At 38.4% G+C, this 20,014-nt stretch overlaps 1 protein-coding gene across 3 annotated transcripts in view; it reads right to left on the bottom strand.

Moving 5' to 3' along the window:
* rxra (retinoid X receptor alpha) overlaps positions 1-17,157 on the bottom strand; it is a 124,385-nt gene extending 107,228 nt beyond the window's left edge. The window contains exons 1-2 of one of the 3 annotated variants that reach the window (XM_020707820.2): positions 17,066-17,149; positions 16,844-16,984 (exon numbers count right to left, since the gene is read on the bottom strand). In XM_020707820.2, the coding sequence (XP_020563479.1) occupies positions 16,844-16,871 (28 nt within the window). In that variant the 5' untranslated portion in view covers positions 16,872-16,984; positions 17,066-17,149. Of the gene's footprint in view, positions 1-16,843 lie in introns of all 3 variants that reach the window. The other 2 variants (XM_011481988.3, XM_011481990.3) reach the window with 2 other exon arrangements.
* Between the last annotated feature and the right edge of the window lie 2,857 nt (positions 17,158-20,014).

Genomic DNA, 20,014 nt, shown 5'->3' with positions numbered 1-20,014 from the left:
GCCAAAAATATAAAACTTGCCTTCAGGGGTTACATTTTTTTATTTCTTTCAAAATGCAATTACTAACCAAGAGAGACAGACGGTCAAAGCAGCTTAAAGCCAAGAAGAGGGGCTTCCTTTCAAATAGTAAAGTAGAATGAAAGGATGACCATACAGACAACCTAAAGCGATGTGATTCCCTCAGACCCCACAGAGTCCCCCTCCTGTACACATTTAACTTAAGACATGAAGGAAAAGGTGAGTCTAGCATGAGCGCAAATCCGGTAGATTTAAATCTCCGAAAATGCATGACCTCAGCAAACATTAGGAGATTCCTGCGTGCATTTAATCACATAGGACCAAAATGTGTGAGGTTTGCTGCACAGGCACCATCAATCATGTTACAGCGGAAACTCGGACTGGTCTGAGTCTACATAATCTAACATCACTTACAAACGCATGCAGTCAACTGTATCATCAACATCAGCATTCCTAGAAAGGAGTGCAACTTGTCAGCTCAGTCAGGCAGAAAGATGTAGGCCAACTGCAGAGCAGGATGAGCTGGAAAATTATCTCAGTATCTTCATACAGAAAGAGATAACTGACTCTGTGTTTGTTACCTCATGCAGATAACCAAGATAAGAAAGGGAGCCAGGGCAAGCTAGGTGATTTTTCTAATAAACAGTAAATAATTACTTTTACATCTGGGGTTGACAGCTGAAAATAGTAGACATTTTCCACTGACAAATACAGTTGCTACCTAGTTGTGTCTGAATTCCCACCCTAGCCCCTAACTACTAAAAAACGATATAGTGCGGCGTTCTGTAGTGCCGTGAATTTTAAAAGCAATTTGGACACTATCCTCACTACTTTTCTTTTTTTTATTAAACAGCGGATATGACATCATCGATTTCACAAAGTAAAAATCAAATTAATATGAGCGTTTTGGGATGATTATTTGAGTCCACTGTCTTCTGAAGATAAAAACGTTGATATTTTATTAAAAAACATGTATAAATACTTTTTTTTTTGGCAAAAATTGTTCAAATGCAATGCATTGTGGTCTATATTCACCAATCTAGTGAGCATCGATGTACACTGGTTTTTCGCAGAGACTTTGGGGAAATTTCTAGGGCACTGGGTTTGGGATTTGTAGATTCGGACAGCACTACAAAATGGCGAACATACTATATAGTGCACTATATAGGTGTTAGGGTGGGAATTCGGACATACCCCAAGAGTGGAAGTAAAAAGGATTTGTTTGAACACCTGAAACAGAAGTACAATGTAAAGTGTGAGAAGTATTTCTCTCTACAAGATGCTTAGGCTACTAAAGCTCACAAAAACACTTGACAACATTGTTTTACAAATATTTTTACGGCTCGTATTTAGTTGCCTTTCATGTTCAGGCCAACTTCCAAAGATGTTAGAAACAAACCCTTTAGTTAAATATATTCTGTCATTTGTTATTTCAGTTAAAGACCCACTTCAATGAAAGTGGTGTTTTTATAAATCTTTCTTGAATTTCTCCCTCCTTCTCTTCCTGTTACTCCCATTCACTGTCATTTATCCTTCTCTGTCAGGGCATTTCTTTCTTTCCCATCCCCTTTAGGTTCATACTCCTTTCTTTTTCCTCTGATCCCCGTCCGGCTCTCGAACACTCCAGCTCTCAGGGGGGCATCCACATCAGTGAGCCCATCAGACGGAGACTGCGAGGCAGCTCTTTTGATCAGCACGGTCGCCACATTAGCATGTACACCTCTGCGCTCTCCAGCTCTGCTCTTGCTAAGCCGCCAGCCTGTCAGCGACCCACGAGGAGCTTCACCCAGGTAAGACAGAAGGCACTTGTAGACCCTCTGAATCTTAATCACTGATGAACACAAGCTTGCTTGGCCACAGATGAGAGGGAAGAGAAACACTCTTGTGATCTGCTTGCACATGGACGTCTTGCTGTGCATGTCTAATCTACTGTAAAGCAGGTAAAGGCAACAACATGCACATGGTGATGTGCTGTTTTTTTTTTTTTCTGCTGCAAGCAAAAACAAAGAGCCTCTTTTATGTACAGTATGCATCTTTTTTTTTTTTTTATAGGAAGGTGGAGTTTGGCCAGGCAGGACCCAAGTCTGGCTCTGGATGCCCTCTCACTCCTGTGGTACTTAATTATCTCCACCCTGCAGAATCTGGAGCTAGTCACATGGGCCCAATTTGGCCTGCAATAAAGTCTGCGAAGGTTTAACGTGCATTTCTTTCACAGCATTTACACGGCTGCTGTGCTTAAGGAAGGTGACTTTGAAGATGCAGGAAAAAAAGAGAAAGAAAATGCAAGGGCGGGAAGGAGAAAGAGAAAAAAGAAGTCAAATAAAAGGAGGGGGCTCTTTAATTCCAAGGAATTTTTCCAGATGTTGCACAAAAATTCTGCTGAGGCAATCCAGATGTGCTCACTCTGTTTTTTCCCCTCCTTCTGCTCACAGTTAGTTCCTTTTCACTCCGCTCCTTTGCCTACATACTCCGCCTCCCTTTAAGCAGTCCACATCGGTGTTTCAGGATGGTGCCTTTATGCGAAGGCTTTAACAGTCCCCAGGGCGCCCCTGCATCCACTAGGATACTGTAATAAACATTCACTCGAATTCCCTACTGTGTATTTGACTCTGAGAAAGATTAGCTGTCTTGTTTTATCAATATGGATCGATTAACAATTAACTCTTCAGCTAACAATAGTAACACTAATGAAAACAAATGTCATGATTAAAACAGAGCCTTAAAATACAAAAGAAAAAAACATGCACACATTTCCGTCCGGCTTCCTTTCCCTCCACCTCACACAAGTGCAGTTTATTTTTCTCCCCCTAATTCCGTCACTCTTCTCGTCTCCTCACCTCGAGACAAATATTGTCACGTCCACTTCTCTCCCAAAGAGGGTGACCCAGCCATGACCTCTGACCTTAACTTTAGCAGACAGATTCTCAGCTGCTCCACTACACACCACCACAGGTTGTGAAATCAGTGTGTTCAAATGACAGGAAGTCATTTGAATCATTCTCAGGTGCCAAAGAGTGTCAGTTACTCTGTATCCATCCTTAATCTAATGAGTGATGTTCAAATGAAGCTCAGGTATAAAAACACATAAAAACAGGTACTGTATTTTCTGTACTACAGTACAGTATAAAGCACACTTATTAGCCCTAATTTTGATCAAATAAAACAACAGTGCACCTTCTAATCCAAAGCACCTTATACATGGATTCATTCTGGTTGTGCTTACTGATGTTGAAGCGATTTTGAGAAATACACAGCACTCTGTGAAAATGTCTTTGTTTTTTTTGTTTTTTTACGAGCGTTATTGTAAATATGTTAGTTCCCAGCAAAGTTAGGAGTTAGCATTGTTACAATAACTTTTGTTTTAACAATATCAGAATGTTTCTTACTTAGAATCATACACGCATTGTAATAACGCTAACGTTGTAATCATGTAGCGTGTTACAGGGTGACTGTGAACTCAGTTAATCAAGTCTGTCTAACTGACGGACTTATCTCTCTTTAGACTCTTTAGTCTCATTTAATGCATCTTATAGTTCAGTGTGTTTCCTATATGACATAAATTCAAAAATAGACCATTTATTGATGGTGCGCCTCATAATCTGGTGTCCCCTATGGTGCGAAAATTATACCCACTAACATATCATACTTTTAACCCTTGTGCTATCCTATGACCCCACCCTTACATTGACGCGTTCTCCCTACCATGACAAAGGTGGATAAAGGTGGAAAGATTTCATGCAATCCATGGACACCAGTGAAGATCACAAATCATTGAAGAAAAAAGGTTCAGCGGGTCTAGATGACCCAACTCCCAATGTTAAGGTGCCAAGGATAGCACAAGGGTTAAACATATTAAATAAACTGTCAGTAAAAACATTTAGCCCACAGCCATAAAATGTTGAAGTCAATTTGCTCACATTGTTTGTATGTTGAAGTTAAGAATAGAAAAGAAATTAGGTTAAAGCAATTTTACATGTAGGTTACAAAAGAGCAGCTTTTCCCTGGGTCGTAAAAGTGAACCTGAACTTGTTGGGACCGCTTGAACACGCTGTCAGCGCGTTGGTATGCAGTAGAGCAATCACAACGACAAGACCAGCGCATGCATGTCTGACTAATTCTGAGTTTCAGGTAAACCTGGTCGTAGAATTTTTCTCCTAAAAATCACAGCTTATGCTCCAGATAAGAAGTGTAAAAAGAACAAATCATATGTGCTTTCTTAGCTGTGACTTTAAACATAAACATAATCCTTTTATAAGACAAAGTTAATTATTTTCTTTTTATGTAGTAGCGTTTCAGGAGGGTTTTCCCATAGCCTCTATGGTTAAAAATGATCACAGTCAATTCGATTTTGTTTTAAGAAAGGACAAAATGTATTTTGTTTTCTAGTTTACTACAGTCTAGGATTATTTTCTACAACTGTTTACTGTTTGTAAACAGACGTACACAAAGCTGCTTGACTTCTTTTCATGTTATTATAACCTGAATTAAAAAAAATAATGAAACATACATCAGGAAGCTTTGGGTCAAGGAAAGTCAACCAAAGGAACCAAAATGAACAAATTTTTTTTTTTTTTACCTCTGTTTAACTCCTATACGTGGCCAAACCATGTGTAACAGTTTGGTCTTTGGGTTGATTTTCCAGATAGATGGCCCCTTCCACCTTTTACTATTGACACTCTTCACCCTAGTGTTAAAAACATTCTTGAAACCAGACGGTCACAACAGATCTTTTAACCATGGGTAACAAGGCCCTCCAGACTTCTGGATACATGGTCTGTACATGTGCATGTGCTCATCTGTGTGTGTTCACGCACACACAGGTGTGTGCTCTCTGAGGCCAAGGGGCCACAGTCTGGGCGGATGTATGAACATGCTAGACCTGCAGGCGTCAACAAACAGTTAATCGCCCTCCGACAACTGGAGACAAAAACCCACAGAAAGACTCTGCTATCTCACGTTGGATCTTTTTTTCTGGTGTCTTTCTCTTTTTCTCTCAACATACTGTGAAACCAACAGCTTGTTATTAGACGAGCAACACTTGCTTTAAGTTCTTTAAGTCATTTCCTGATTACAAAATAGTTCAAATTACAACAAACGCTGTTCAAACACAGCGACAGCAAGTCTTTGTTCAAATGGAAAAGGTTCTGACTTCAAGATTGAAGTCTGCAACAGGTTGCAATACAAATGTTTTTGCACAATGTGTCTAACTAAAGACTCCACTATCCAAAAAGGTGGAAATGTAAATTGAATTTATTTGTTCACTTACAGAGATCATGTTCATTTAATCAAATAGGGAAATGCATTTCTTTCATCTGAGTTTGACATTTTTACAGCGCAGCATTAATAAAGTTGTTACTGGTGAATTCTGCTCTGACTTGCCTAATGAGGACTTCTCATCTAAAGAGTTCTTGTGCGCCTCTGTGCATTTTATTACTTCCAAGACTTTTTAGAGAAGACTACCTGTAACACACAACACCTGCCCAGTCAAATGATCTCAGTATGTGTTGATTTAATGGACAAACAGGTACATCACGCTAACTATGATAAAGCAGACAATCTGAACTTAAATAGATTTCTTTTTGAATTCCAATAAAAGATTACTACTAAAAAAAATGAAAAAAATGAGCAACAAGTTTAAAACCACCAGTTTCCACTTGGTTCATTGTTGGTCAGACATATATTGTAAAAAAGACAGCATGTACCACTAGACTTTCCTGCAAAGTGTTGCTAAACAATAGACAGGAAATGTATTAAACATTGCGTGTAATTTTTTAGCACTAAAAAAGCCACTCAAATGTGAAACAGATACTGAAAATTCCAACTAAAGATAATCTTGAAAGCTAGAACTTCTTTGAAACCTTATAAAATGTCAAAACATTGCTCTAAAAATGCTTTAATTAACTTCAGGCATCTGACAAAAGTCTTCTACATGAATAGAAAAAAAAACATATGAGTGTGATTTCAATGTATTGATCCCCTATGAAAATTTGTAAACTACAAGGTTCTGTGCCTCTCTATACTGTAAATCACGAGACTTTCTGCTGTTGTTGCAGGCAGCAGTTGCCAGTGTCCATCTCCTTGTGCAGCTCACTAAAAACAGTGTAAGCAGACAGAAATGTGTAACATCAATGGCAGCATCAAGCTCACCAAGTTTTTTGCTATTCCCTTTAGAAAAAAAGAAGTCATAGAACAGAATGGAGGCTGCTAAATATTGTAACAAACCTGTCAAGTTGGTAAAAAAAACAAAACAAAAAAAAAACGTCTTAGTTTTGTTTGTCTCCATATCTTGTAAACCCTCAATCTCACAAGAATAAAAAAAAAAATTCAATTTGTACAAATGTTTTCACATTAATTTATGATTCTAAATTGTCCCCTGGTGTGAGTGTGTGGGCTTATGTAGTCCTGTGACAGTTAAGTGTTCTGTTCAGAGTGTACTTTACCTTTCCCAAACAGTAGCGGGAATACGCCCCAGCAACTCTGTGACCCCAAAAGGGGATTAAGCAGGTTCAGAAAATGTATTCATTTTTTTTCACACACTGCAAAAAGTATGTTGAAAATTTCAGATATCTTCCAAGTGTTACATGCTATGACAGCTTGTCCTTATACAATCTAAAAGAGCTTCATCTAGTTGTCAGCTTTAACCGTCTTCAGTCAAAATAAGAGATGTAAAAAAAAAAACAAATCAAAAATTTGAGAAGGCTTTAGCACAGGAAAAGCACAGACACCAATTCAGCCAAAGAAAACAGCTCTTGATTTTGCAGCCCTGCAAATGCTTCACTGAATAGTAGGAAAGTAATCTATGATAAATAAGGGCTTTATGGCTATATACTACAGTTACATATACACTCAAGATCCCGACCAAGCCCTATTTAAAAAAAAAATTGTTGGCTTGGTCGGTAAGTCAGGCGGGGATGACACATTTGCGAAATCGGGTGACAGCCGGGTGGCCACAGGCAGCTGGATCACCGGCCGCCCGGCAGCAGCTCTGATTGGGTAATGTCTATGGATGGCGGCCGTCCATATCCAATGGCACCCGCCGCCTGGTAGCCAGGGGTATATAAAAAGCGGGTCATTCTACACCACTGGTCATTCACAACTCATATTTTGAGTACACATTATTATCTTGTCAGTTCACAAATTTACAAATTTTTAGACAACATGCCTCCCAAAAAAGCCCTGTGTTCTGTCTTCTTCTTTGTACTTTTCTGAGCATCAACCGAAATAAGTCAACACGCAGGTCTTGGAGTTGCTGTGTTGCTATCAACGCCATGATGAGGAATGCAAGATTGTTGTACAGTCATCGCCGGGCCCCTCGCCCATGGCATCAGCCTCGTGGAGTGCCATGGTGGCAGTGGAGACCGTCCTATCAATCAAATATCTTGACGCCACCACCCTGTGGCCGCCCGGCTTACTGCCACCAGCCTGCCGCTGGATTACCATCACGCAATCTCACCTCAAAATGGGCCCAGATGGCCACTGTTCAATCAAACGTCAAAAAAACGCCATCGGATTTGAGCTTAGTTTCAGACATATTTTTATATTCACATAACTAGGAATAAGGGGAATAAACTGGTAAGCTACAGTACATTTATGTTTAGCAGTGCTTTTAGCTGCAACTGTTGTAATTGTCTAACAAATATTTTAACATTTCTCTACTAGTGCTTGCATACAGACCCTCCAAAAATGCTTGTACTTTTTTGTTCTGAAACATCAATGTAATTTCAGCTATGCCAAATTTGGAATGTTTTTAAAGAAATGCATTGTTTTTTAATAGAAGGACGTAAGCAATGTACCGGTACGTGAAGTTTCGAGAGCACCAGTTCCGCCTGCCGATTGTAGTTCAGCACTTAGTGACCCCCTGCTAAACACGATGCTGCACAGATCAAGAAAATACCATTACAGTGGCACACCCTAATTCCTAATGGCCACAATCATTTCATTTCATTTTCTTAACAACACAGTCACAGTGGAACTCCAACCTAACAGTGTGATAAAAGCAGACTCTATGCCAAGTTTCTTAAAACTGTAGAAATCGGTCTCAGCCAGTTCCCCTCTTAGTAATACGTTTAGTCCTAAAAATATACATTTACATTCTTTTAGGAGGTATTATATTGAGCTAATAATAAAACCTGTGACGTACTTGCCAACTACAAAAGTTGCGAGTTGGCCACTCATCAGACTGTTGGCAGAGATAAAAAAGAGAAAATGTAAAGGAATATAGTCCAGAGCCTTCACTAAATTGAAACTGAAATGCTTTTGTTAGTCCTTGCATTAGGAGTCCATCAAACCTGAAAGCTGTCACACAAACAAGGTAATTTTAAAAAAATATATTTTTTTAGGTTCAAATTAACTGATAAAAAATAGTTTTTTTCTCTCTTTATGTTTCACGTATTTGGACTTTTATCTAAAATGTAATTTTCAACAAATAACCATCAGCTTTCATTGTCACAATTGCTGTTTTCCTTACATTACTTTCATCCAGTCACACACACAAAAATAACTAAGGTGTTGTGCATGCTGTGGGATTTCTTGTGGCTCGGCGCCCAGCAGTGCGTGAAGGACCCACTCCCCCACCCAGCGCCTACAGCATCTGGAAAGGTGACAGACGATGGTAACAGCAGAAGTGGTGAGTAGAAAGGAGGGTGGGGAGAAGACAGGGACTCCCTTAACTGCTTGTAACCTCAAGTCTTAGTCACCTCAGATTTTCCTGCTGTTTGTGAATGTGCGCACACTAAAAAATAACAGGTTTTGTTTACACACCTGAAAGTACAGTTTCGTCCAAGCTGTCTGATGACCCTTTAAAATTGATTATTTGTCTTTCTCAGAGGAGCACAGAAATATCAAACACATCATTCCAGCTTTTGATCCTGGTTTAAGTTCCGGACTATTTACACAGTAGAAACTATTATTACATAAAACTTTTATTACATGCTAAGGGATGCCAAGTCTCATCTAACATATCAGAAATTAAGTTAATGAAGTAAACAAAAACCTTGCTTTTCTTGTTTTATATTGCCAACATAACTAAAATAAAAAACAATGTTTACATCTGGGGCCAATTATACTTAGTCTAAATACAAATCTTTAAAGCCTCAGAAAATACAATGCTGTGAAGGAGAATGACTTAATTAATAAACATGTAATTGCCAAAAAGCCTAGTTTTCTACCAACTTCAAATGCCCACTTCAATTAAAATGTTTTTTTTTGGTGTTTTTAACATGTTCTTGTAGCATTTCTCTGATGATGGAGGACATAAATGAAGAAAAATGAAGCTTTGCATTTCTGAGTGTTACTTTATTGAAATTGTAGTGAATCAGGAACAGACGAAAAAAATGCTGTTTATAAAGCTTGTAGGTTTGCCGTAGAAGCCACAGTCAGAGGGCCACAAGCTCCCTGCTCTGCCCTGTTCTGATCCAACCACTTGTAGACGAGTAAATCCATGTACGTCTTTGTTTTCTTCACTCAAGCTGGCATCTTGCTCAAAGATGTACAGCAGGATAGCTCCAAAATAACTCGCCATTTTTGTTTGTCCAAGAGAAGGACAGGTTTTTTTTATTTTGGCTAAAAATGGCATCATTATAATTTAAAATACCACTGGGAACACTTTAACAATAGCTCAAAATGTGATCCGAGTGGGACTTTTAAGAGACAAATGTTTGGTATACATCTTGATCTGGAAAGTCTTTTACTTTACAACAAACTAAAATGAAAAATGCATGATCAACAAACATGAAAAGTGCATCATCTACTTACAAACAACCATCTGTCTAGTTTTTAGCAAAAACTAACAGACATTAATGTTTAAATTTTACTTTCTAAAGAGAGTCAATTTAGCTTTAGCAATCAGATTGAGTGAAAGTAGCGTCTTCTCATAAGGACGAACACTCCAGGTGTCCTTCGAGTTTTTTCTCTCAGTGTGCATTGATTTTTTCAGCCTTTCCTCTGCTTATTCTGTGTTGCACACACACAACAGAAAAGAGAGTTCTGGCTCTGGTAGGGCAAACTGACCTTCCTCTCAATGCGAATTATGAGTGTGATCTGGCCAAATCCCCACTGAGACCACGTTTCCACTTCAAAAGAGTGGCTGTACGCTCCCTGAATAAAACCCACCAGAAAAAAAAAGCCAGTCAGGCTCTCAAAGGGGCTGCAATAAACCCCGAAAACCAAAGGTACTTTTAACCACTTTGATGACAAACCTGAAAGAAAATTAGCTAAATCAATGTGGTCAATAAAATTGAAGCAAATTATTTTTTAGCTTTATATATTTAATTTTAAAATAAAAATTCAGCTTTAAATAAATATAAAATATATAAAAATATATAAATATTAATAAATTAAAAAATTCTTCAATATTAAAAATTACCAATAAAAACCATAAAGGTCCCTTTTTACTGATACATCAAAAGCTTAGACAGATTAGTCACAACAACCCATAGATAGTAAAAAAGAAAAGAAAAAAAACATAATAAAATGAGAAAAATATCCATTATAAAAGACTGAAATTACATCAGAAAAATGGAAAAGAAAGGTATAGTGTTTTAAATAAAGGTCTAAATTTCCACTCCAATCATCTTTTGAGCTATTCTTAAAGTGTTTACAATGGTCTTTTCTTCACTGCTTTACTGTAAAAAAGAATTCTCAGTTACCTTTCTTCTCCCGCTAGCTTACAGCCCCTCACACCCCCAACCTAACATTACCAATGCAATAAAACCGGCGAGCAATATTTGAACTATCTAGCCATATAGTTTTGAGGTCAGACATGGAAAACATGGGCATAGTGGGCATAAGTCAGTACAAATGGATGCATCCGCTTGAGGCCCTACCAGCGTGTTTTCCAAGCTACAAATGCAATCTTTTTCCAAAGGCATTTTTTTCGTCTCCTTCTGATTCCCAATGATCTGAATAAAGACATACTCAGGAATGCCATTTGAGCTTAACGTTCTTATATATCCTCCATCATCAGAAAAATAGCCACAAAATCATTTTAAAAACAGGATTTTCTTTGGAGTGGGTCTTTAAATGGACAGAATGTCAACAGCAAATTTTCTAAATGATCAAGCATATGGGGAGCAAGGGTCAAGGTTTGAGGTGCAAAGTTCAGAGCGGTCATTATCAATAAAGACCTCTGCGCTTGAAGGAGCAGCTCCAAACACAAATAATTAACAAGCGTTTGAGTCCTTCCTAGATCCGTGCATTAGAAAGCCTTCCAGCCTTTTCGTGATTCATGCTGTTTAGAACATAAACAAGCAGGGACTGCAGTGTGTGTGTGTGTGGGGGGGGGGGGGGGGGGGGGGGGGGGGGTGCATGACAGGCAGAAACACACATCATTTCATCTGATGCTGAAGCCTGAAGCGCAATTAACACCCTGTACTGATCAGCTCAAATTCTCTGTGAAGTGAGGAATACTCTGCTTTACAGCTGTGTTCATAAGCGAGCATACATTTGCCCACTCACGGGGTTTGTGTGATGGCATGGGTGAGGGGTGGGAAAGTCAAGGGGGGTGCAGATAGGAGTGAGCAGATTCTCTTTGATTTGCTAAAGTTAAAGGCGTCATGGGTGAGACTGAGAGGGGATGAAAAAGAGAAGGAGAGACAGAGCTGTCACTTTAAGCCATTAAGTCTCCCTATAAAACTCCTCCAATAAAAATGACAGCTGCTGGCTTTTTTTCTCCAAAAGGGGTGGGGGGCAAAAGGATCGCATTAGGAACAAAAAACTGGACGGCCGTAAAAAAGGCAAACTTGGCCAAATGCTCTTGGCAGTGTAATTCCCCAAACCCACAACCACACACACCTCCCTGTATCACCTTTGTTCCTGGGTTACTGCCAGAGCAGGAATGTAGCCCTTAATCGTCTCCTGTCAGCAACACACACACACACACACACACACATAACTACGGCGCTCACTGTCTTATCAAAGGCCATGAACTTGATTGTTTTCTGACCAATGGTTGATCGTAGATTCTCACAAAAAAATGAAACAAAGCTGAAGTCTCTATTTGAGAAAGAGAAAGCACAATCAGGCACTTCTGAATGAGCTGAACTGTGATTCATCCCTTAAAAGTTAAAATATATATATATATATATATATTTTTTTTAAAGAGCTTTGTCGTTCCCTCATGGATATTTCCTTCTGTGCATGTGAGTGACCATGTGAGAGGAAGGGATCACAGGACTGCTACACGAAGCCATGAAGTCATGGTCAAACCTTTGCCTAACCATTATGTTGTTACAAATGTTTCTGAATAGCCTTTGCTCCAAAACTGAAAATGTATGTGGAAATAGTCATTTGTCTAAAAAACAGGGGTGTCCAAACATTTTGCAAAGAGGGTGGTGAATGCGAGGGCCAACCAATCAGCCAGCAATCTTTGAACCCTATATAGAATTAAATGCAGATGAACAAATTAATGAAATTCTTTTTGCAATGGGGTACTTTTTGTTTCTTCATATAGAACATAAAAATCTATTATTACATTTTTTTTAGCAAATCACTGTGAATTTAATAATTGAGGACCAGAAATGAAATACAGAAAAGGTCTTTCTAGAAAAATGTCATCACCATTAAATCTGGGTTCATATGAAATGTTGCATGTTATTCACCGTTAAATGTTCACTGTAAACTTCTAAATATAAATCATATGAACAGGAAAATAACTCAAACAGTTATCCAATTTATAACTACAAAACCACTGTGGTTTTCATAACATAAATATATAAAACTGTTCCTCTTGTTATGCCCTTAAGACTCTAAAGGTCAAGGAGCTACAGGTTGTTGCTACCGGTTTACAACAGCTTCTTATGTAATTTAGCCAATCACAATCAAGAAATCGAAGTTCTTAGAGAGTGCTGGGGGCTGCTTAATATTTACTTCATCAGAGATGCCTTCAGAGCTGGTATCAATTTCAACGCGGGACGGACTTTGGACATGCTTACAGTAAATTATGCTTCTGTACGTTTAGGAACACATAAAATAAAATTTGCAAATATTCAAAAAGTAAGAAATTTATGTGACAAAAAAAGGAATTGACAATTTCCAACACAGCACATTTTTGTCAAGGACCTGACAAACAACAACAAAAATTGTACAGTTCAGAAAAACAAGGTTGTCCTCTGAATGCACTGAGTGAAAAACATTTCGAATAATGATGGTTCTTCCAAATAATTGCAACGACAAAACTTAGATAAATACTTTTGAAACAAGCTACAAACCTTCACCCCTCCTGTCTGTTCTTTAATTTTATTGTTGCTTCAGAAGCATCTTTATCTGCTTTTCAGAAATGTCTAAGGTTCACGTTGACATATACAGCAACTAATAATCTTCCACTTCTTTCTTAGAGATGTTTCCAATTTTTTTGTGTGTAAATAAAACCATATTATTTATTATTAGTATTATTATTATTATATTACTAGATTATTACTGTCTTACATATGTTTTTTTTTTAGATCTGTGATTAGATTTTGTCTAAATAAGAGGCAAAAACAGAAAGAAGAAAATATTGTACCTTCTTCTCTTCCTTCACAGCAATATCTTTGGTTGCACAAAATCCTTATTTTATTTAAATAATTGATCGTATATCCTGAGAATTGCTGTTAATTATGTGAATCTATTCTTCTCTGTTCAAGTAAATGATGTACGAGGGGCTTGTTGTTTGTATAAAGCCTGCTCTGAACTGTTCTGATGTCTAACAGGTGTCACAAACAAGGCAACACATTTTCTGCTGCAAACCCAGTTGGACATGTTTTTTCTGTATTTTAAGCATTCACTTGCATTGGTTGCTTTTTCCTGATCGAATATCAAAGTGTAAAAACAAAGTTTCCAAACAAAAGAAAAAATGCCTGACTTGTCACGTCTTGTCACGTGGGGAACATTAAAGTATCTGTTTTGAGAAAAATGTGGTTGCAATTAGTTCATCAAAGATACAGTGGTTCAAAAAAGTTGAAATCACCATCAGCCAAAATTTCTATTGAAAACCCTTACGTGAATTAGCTGGAGACTTATCTGAAACATTACATTTACTTGGATGCTCATAATTTTCAGGCTGCACTATGACACCAATGCTCCCTCATTTATTTGAATATTTCTTTCCATTCTAAATACATTTAGTTTTACAGTTTAAAACCCCTCTATATCATCCGGGCTCCCATAAAGAAAATAAAAATCGATGAAAGTAATGAAAACTAAAAATGCACAACATCTACATGTTAGAATTTCTTCAAGAAGAGGCTATCTTTATGGTGTTAAATTTGCCACAAAATAATCATTCTTACGGAAAATCAATATCAAAAGAGCAAACGGCTTGAAAATAGCTGCCTGGCTCATCTGTGTTAAGCCATCCTTCTTCCTTTCACACTGTTCATTTCACTGACAAACTGTCATGATCCTCCCCATAATGCTGTGACTAAAGGACACATTCTCCTTTCAGTGTCATTCCTCTGGTCTTCATGCCTTAATGTCCGATATGAAAGGGGGGGGGGTGCTCGATGATGGCATCAGGCAGGCAGTACACAGTCCTGAGCCAGCGGTGCTGGATGGGAGGTGTCGTCATCAAAGCCAGCACGCGGTCTATAGTTGTAATGTCATCTCAAACAGATCCATGTCAGAATTCCTAATGCAACGCCACATTAGGAAATGACACTGAGTAAGCAGTAATCAATAAATTCAAGGTCTTCACGCATGGCTGCGCCCTTAAAACAACCAATTAGAGCCTGCCACTCAAACTGTCCTTTAAGGGTACAAGTTTAAATATTAGGGGTGTAAAAATTCATTTTAAAAACAATTTGATCTATATCGTAATTTGTTGTTGCAGTTTCAATTCATAGTCGATACTGGTTCATTTTAAACAGTCCAATTCACTGATCTGAAATCAATCCAGAACATTTTCCGTCAGAACTTCAACCAGTAGGACTCTGAGATAAATACGGGTACTGAACAGTCCAGGTGAAGTTTTCTAGATTCCTTATATTACATGCAAGATAATCAAGTGTAAATTAAATATGTGTACAAACAATCAAGTAAACAAGAATCAATGTCAAATCCATTCACAGTTTAATTTAATTAAGTTGAGCCCACTGCTGTTTTACCACATTAAAATAGTCCAAAGGGAACATTATTAGAGCATTAAACCACAATGTTATGTCACATGTCTTTGCTAAATTCAAAGTGTTTCCACACATTGGACTGTAACGATGGCTTGACAAGTTTTTGCTGCCATCACGTGTGCATTGTCTGCTCTGATGCATTCGGTCGTTTTTACGTTGTAGTAAAATAAACCTACCATGTCTCAATCGAAATGGTATTTTCCAATATCGATATAATCGATTTTTGTCTTTAAAAATTACAGTATGAGGGTAAAGGTCGATACAACTAACGACTTCCTTCAAAAAGATTGATCTGGTTGGATCGTAGGATTGATTCATCGATTAAGTTGATACACCCCTAATGTGCGCAGTCTGAAATACAATGTGTTGCACCTGTAACAACAGCCTGTCAGTGTGTGCAGTGCAGGTGGTTGAGTGTATTTCTGTGAAGCCACATAAAGGGTGTTGTGGGACTGAGTCAGCGAGCAGCGCCTGTAACCTAAGACAGCCACCCCGAGTCTCAGAAGTCCCTGTGAATCTCCTCGGTGTGTTCATGCAGCTGATGATATGTGTCGAGGTGTAACATGACGCCTCCATGAAAGAGCCGCAGACACAATAAGGCGGGGGGAAACCTACAGCCCTGCGCTTGTCTCTGCTGCGGAGGACAAGGGTCTGCTCTGTTCACAAACTTACAGTAGCAGTCAGCATTAATGATTTACAGTTTGAAGTGCTTTAGTGTATTTAAACTGCTTTTAACTTCAACAAGACTAGATTTCAGAATTAATCCCAGAAATGAGTTATAAGAAGTAATACATATCTAATAAAAAAGAATTTTGTAACTCAGAAAAATCAAAAAGCATGCTAAAAATCTCCAATTTGACAATTGAAATCCCCCCTTCTTGCAGGTTCAGCTTCAACAAAACAGTGGGTTTCCTTAAGATTAATTCATTAATATATTTAAATGTAAAAAGAAAATCAAAAATGAAAGTCTTGCGCAATGACCATAGGTCACCTGTCAGCAACTGAAGTGAGATTATCCCCAACAGCAGACTTTAAGTCAAGCAACAACGCATGAGGTCACTTTTGGGTGCAATTTACAAGTTTGTGCAATATTGACAAATTATTATATGCCAAGTAAGCAAATAATAAATAAAAAAGAAATGAAGTTAAAATTATCAATAACAAAAATGATATCAAATAAAAAAGGCTTGTAATTTTGTTGTATGTTTAATGTAAAAAAATCACATATCCTCAAGAGGAAACATTTTAAAGTCACGATGTAAAGTTAATCTCCCTTTGTTCTTAGAAGTTCGGTTGGTATAAACAGGCACAAGAAAATTAAGTTTAGCTTCGAGGTTTTTTTGTTTTGTTTTTTTAGCATTAAAACACAAAATCTCTCAACACTTAACCAAAGTGTAAAAGTTAAACGAGCCGCGAGGTGCGCGCGCGCCACGCCGCGAGCGCTGTCACTCCGCGTCGAAGTGAAATGTCACCAGCTCAATTAAAAAGCACGAGACCCGCACATCTGTCCGTTTCGATAAAGGGATAAATTAGAAGTTAAAGAGAGGGCAAATTACACAAAGCAGCAGCGGCAGCAACAAACGTGTTGATGGGGTTTGGCAAGTCGCTCCACGCGCTGTCAAGAAAAAAAGAAAGAAAGAAACCACGAAGCGAAAACCCTGAGCCCCAGCACGTTTCTCGCTGTCTTTTCTTCGGCATTAAGTAGGTCTGTAAGAAACAAAGTAACTTACCCAATGACAGGAACGGTTTGGTTTCCATGTCGGACTCGTAGGTTAGCTCATGCCAGCTGAGACGACCGCGTTCGGGAGTTTGTCTCACTGCTCGAGCAGAACAAACCAGACCAAGGAGCCGCCGCCGCTACCGCTCTGGAGCTTCACGGAGCGATAAAAGTGACAGGTCGATGGCTGATAGTGTCAGAAGATAACCTAATGTTTCTACTTGTGTTTGCTCACTCAGCTGCTGCGCTCACTCCTCTGCTGCCTCCCCCTCTCTCGGGTGTAGAACAACTCCAACTGCTGGAAGTGCACAGCGAAGGGGACCTGCGCAGGGGGTACTCCCACCAACGCGCACAGGCCCGCAGCGACACGACAAACACAGATGTGAGGCTCGCTGAGAACTTCAGAAATCCAAACACATTCACAGAAATGCGCAGCTTCTCGCCAAAAAATCCCTTCAACTCCTTCCTTCTTTTTATCTTCTGTTGTTTTAACCTGGTCACACGTGTTACAGCTGCGCTATTAGCTTAACAGATAGACTTTTTAACTGCCTCCCCTCTTATCTAAGATGAGTCCATCCAAGCCCGGACATAGGTATGGACGGGGGAAGGGGGTTAATGCCCCCCCTAAACGGAGTTACTGTCCCCCCCAGAAAGATGTATGTATAAATGTATGTATATCAAGAAATATTATATATTTAAGAATATCATATAATAACAAATAAAATTTACAAAAAAACCCACACAAAACAGACAAAAAATCTATCTAAATAAAATAAAAGACAATAAAACACAAGGGTGGATGTACAGAAAGATGGTCAAATAGACAGACTTGTGCCAGGCCTAAGCCAAGCAAATGCAGAAGGTCCTGTGAGAAGAACTTCAACAAAAACCGTATGAAATAGATCAAAATAGTCTATATATATATGGATAGTTGAACCGATGTGATGATAGCATGATTTCCACACAGACTTGCCCCGATATTCTACTTATTCCTCGTGGGTTGGCTGGCCAAATTCTGCCCTAAGTCCAACCTTTTTTTTTTTTTTTCTCCAGAAGATCCCAGATCATAAAAACATATGTCACAACATGTCTGTTTTGATAACATTTGAATCTGATCTACTATCTGCTATTCAAAACAGCTTCAGTGAAACTGGGTGCAGGAACACTACAAAACAAAATGATATATTCATTGCTCACTTTGCAAAGGTAATACTCACAGATAAGAACAGTTGGGTCATTTGTATAGTATTCCAAAGCTTATACCAACTTGGATAATAGTGACGCCTTGCACGAGTATGGACTGTTTTATCAGGTTACTGTCTTCCCCCCTAAGGTTCAACAAAAAAGAAATATCAGTTACATTTTTCAAAGGATTACAAGCTTGGCACATTTATGATCGACACACTTATACTGATACAGTGTGGGTATGTGTGGCTGTTTGTTTACTTTTGTCGTTGGTTCTGAGGTGGCCTGCACTGTGACCTGTCCAGGATGTAGTGACCCGTTGGCCTAATGGAAGCTGGTGTTGGCTGCAGCCTCTGGACAGGATGAACCAGGTTTAGGAAATGGATAAGTGGTTTTATTACTCTTTATTTTTATTGAAAGAAACTTAATTGACCTGAGGAAGAGGATTCTTAAAGCCACTTATGTCACATCCCAATCGTTATCAGTATTTGAATTTTCAATTCAATTTATTCTAAATGTATTTTGTTTTCTTTTGTTTTTTGGTCTTTTAATAACATCAGACAACCATAATATCCAAGATAAGAAATGTTGTTACAATTTAGAATAGAGGTGGAAGATGCAAAGCGCATTTAGTGTGAATGGAGCATTAGATGGATAGTAGTATAATTAGGTAGATCTACCCCTAACTTAATTTTTTAACCTGTTGTTGCTTTCGTCTCAGATGAAACATCTTATATTCACTTTCTCCTTGGAGCCTCTTCAACACCCCTGCCAACATGGTCAAAACTTTGAAAAAAAGAAAATTGACGGCAAGCTCATCAAATACTTGTGGGGAGAGCTCCCGCAGCTGAATCTGGCTTTTTTTTAAGAACTCAGGTATTCACAACATTTGCACTTAGCCCTAATACTGTATATATTTAATTCAATTGAGAAAACAAAGACGATTACTTAAAAAAACATAGTGGTTCTCATTTACAATCTTTTTGTAATGACTGTGTCTTGCACATCTGTTATTCTTTTTGTCCATCTACTGTTTTCCATGAGAATACTATTTGACTGAGTTTATTGAACACAATGGGGGTAGGAAGTATATTCTTAATCTCTGTTTGTGCTTGGCTCAAATTCACTGTTTTACCTCGGGCCCTCACTGTGTAATTTAAGACAGACATAACATGGTCCTTTTAAACACCTCGATTTAGACACGTTCTCTCATCTTCCCGCTAGTTCCAGCTATTTAATCCTCCACTCTGGCTATGATTAATAGCGACCTGACCCTTTGCCTTCATCAATATAAATTCTCTGGAGGCTGTTCTGGCTCTCAGTGGATCACACCAAAACTCACAGAATGCCGGAGTTTAAATGTACTCAAAAACTAAACCTCTTTGGCACCGTTATCTCCCCTTCATGTCTGTTTCTGTTTCTGAACTCATTGTGATGTGATTGCACCTCCCAGGGAATAAAAGACCACCACTATTAACGCCACACTCTGCTATGGTTGCTTTGACAGCCCCCTCTTCCAGTCTTTCTCCCTCTCTTAAAGAGGGTGATAAATGAGACAACAGCCTTTTGGTCTCCTTTGTACTTATCCAGTTCACAAGGAGCTCATTCGTAAAAGTTATCGCCCCTTTCATGGCATTGACAATGGTTTCCAGTACACGGAATGTACATATAAATTTCATATAAATTATTTGTTAATTTTTTTTTAAGACATGAATGTGCATATGTAAAATACTTTCACTTTTCACTTTCCTTGCAGATATCTAATTCTAAAATGAACAAATCTCGTTTTATTCAAATGATTAAAACTTTTAAATCTGTATTAAAAAAAAAGTATAAATAATCATACAAAACTTTGATACAGTGGAGTGTACTTATTGAATTTGGTTCCACCCAACTATAAACATTTGATTAAAAAAACAAAGGAAAATGAAGGGGTTATGAGGAGCCCATAGACCATCAGACTACATCCAGCATTGTGTGCCCTGAAGGAAGGTCCCAA

This window comes from Oryzias latipes, chromosome 12 (genome assembly GCF_002234675.1).
Source record: "Oryzias latipes chromosome 12, ASM223467v1".
NCBI lineage: Eukaryota > Metazoa > Chordata > Actinopteri > Beloniformes > Adrianichthyidae > Oryzias > Oryzias latipes.
Note: the sequence above shows the minus strand (reverse complement) of the source record. Positions and strands in the feature narration are given on the sequence as shown.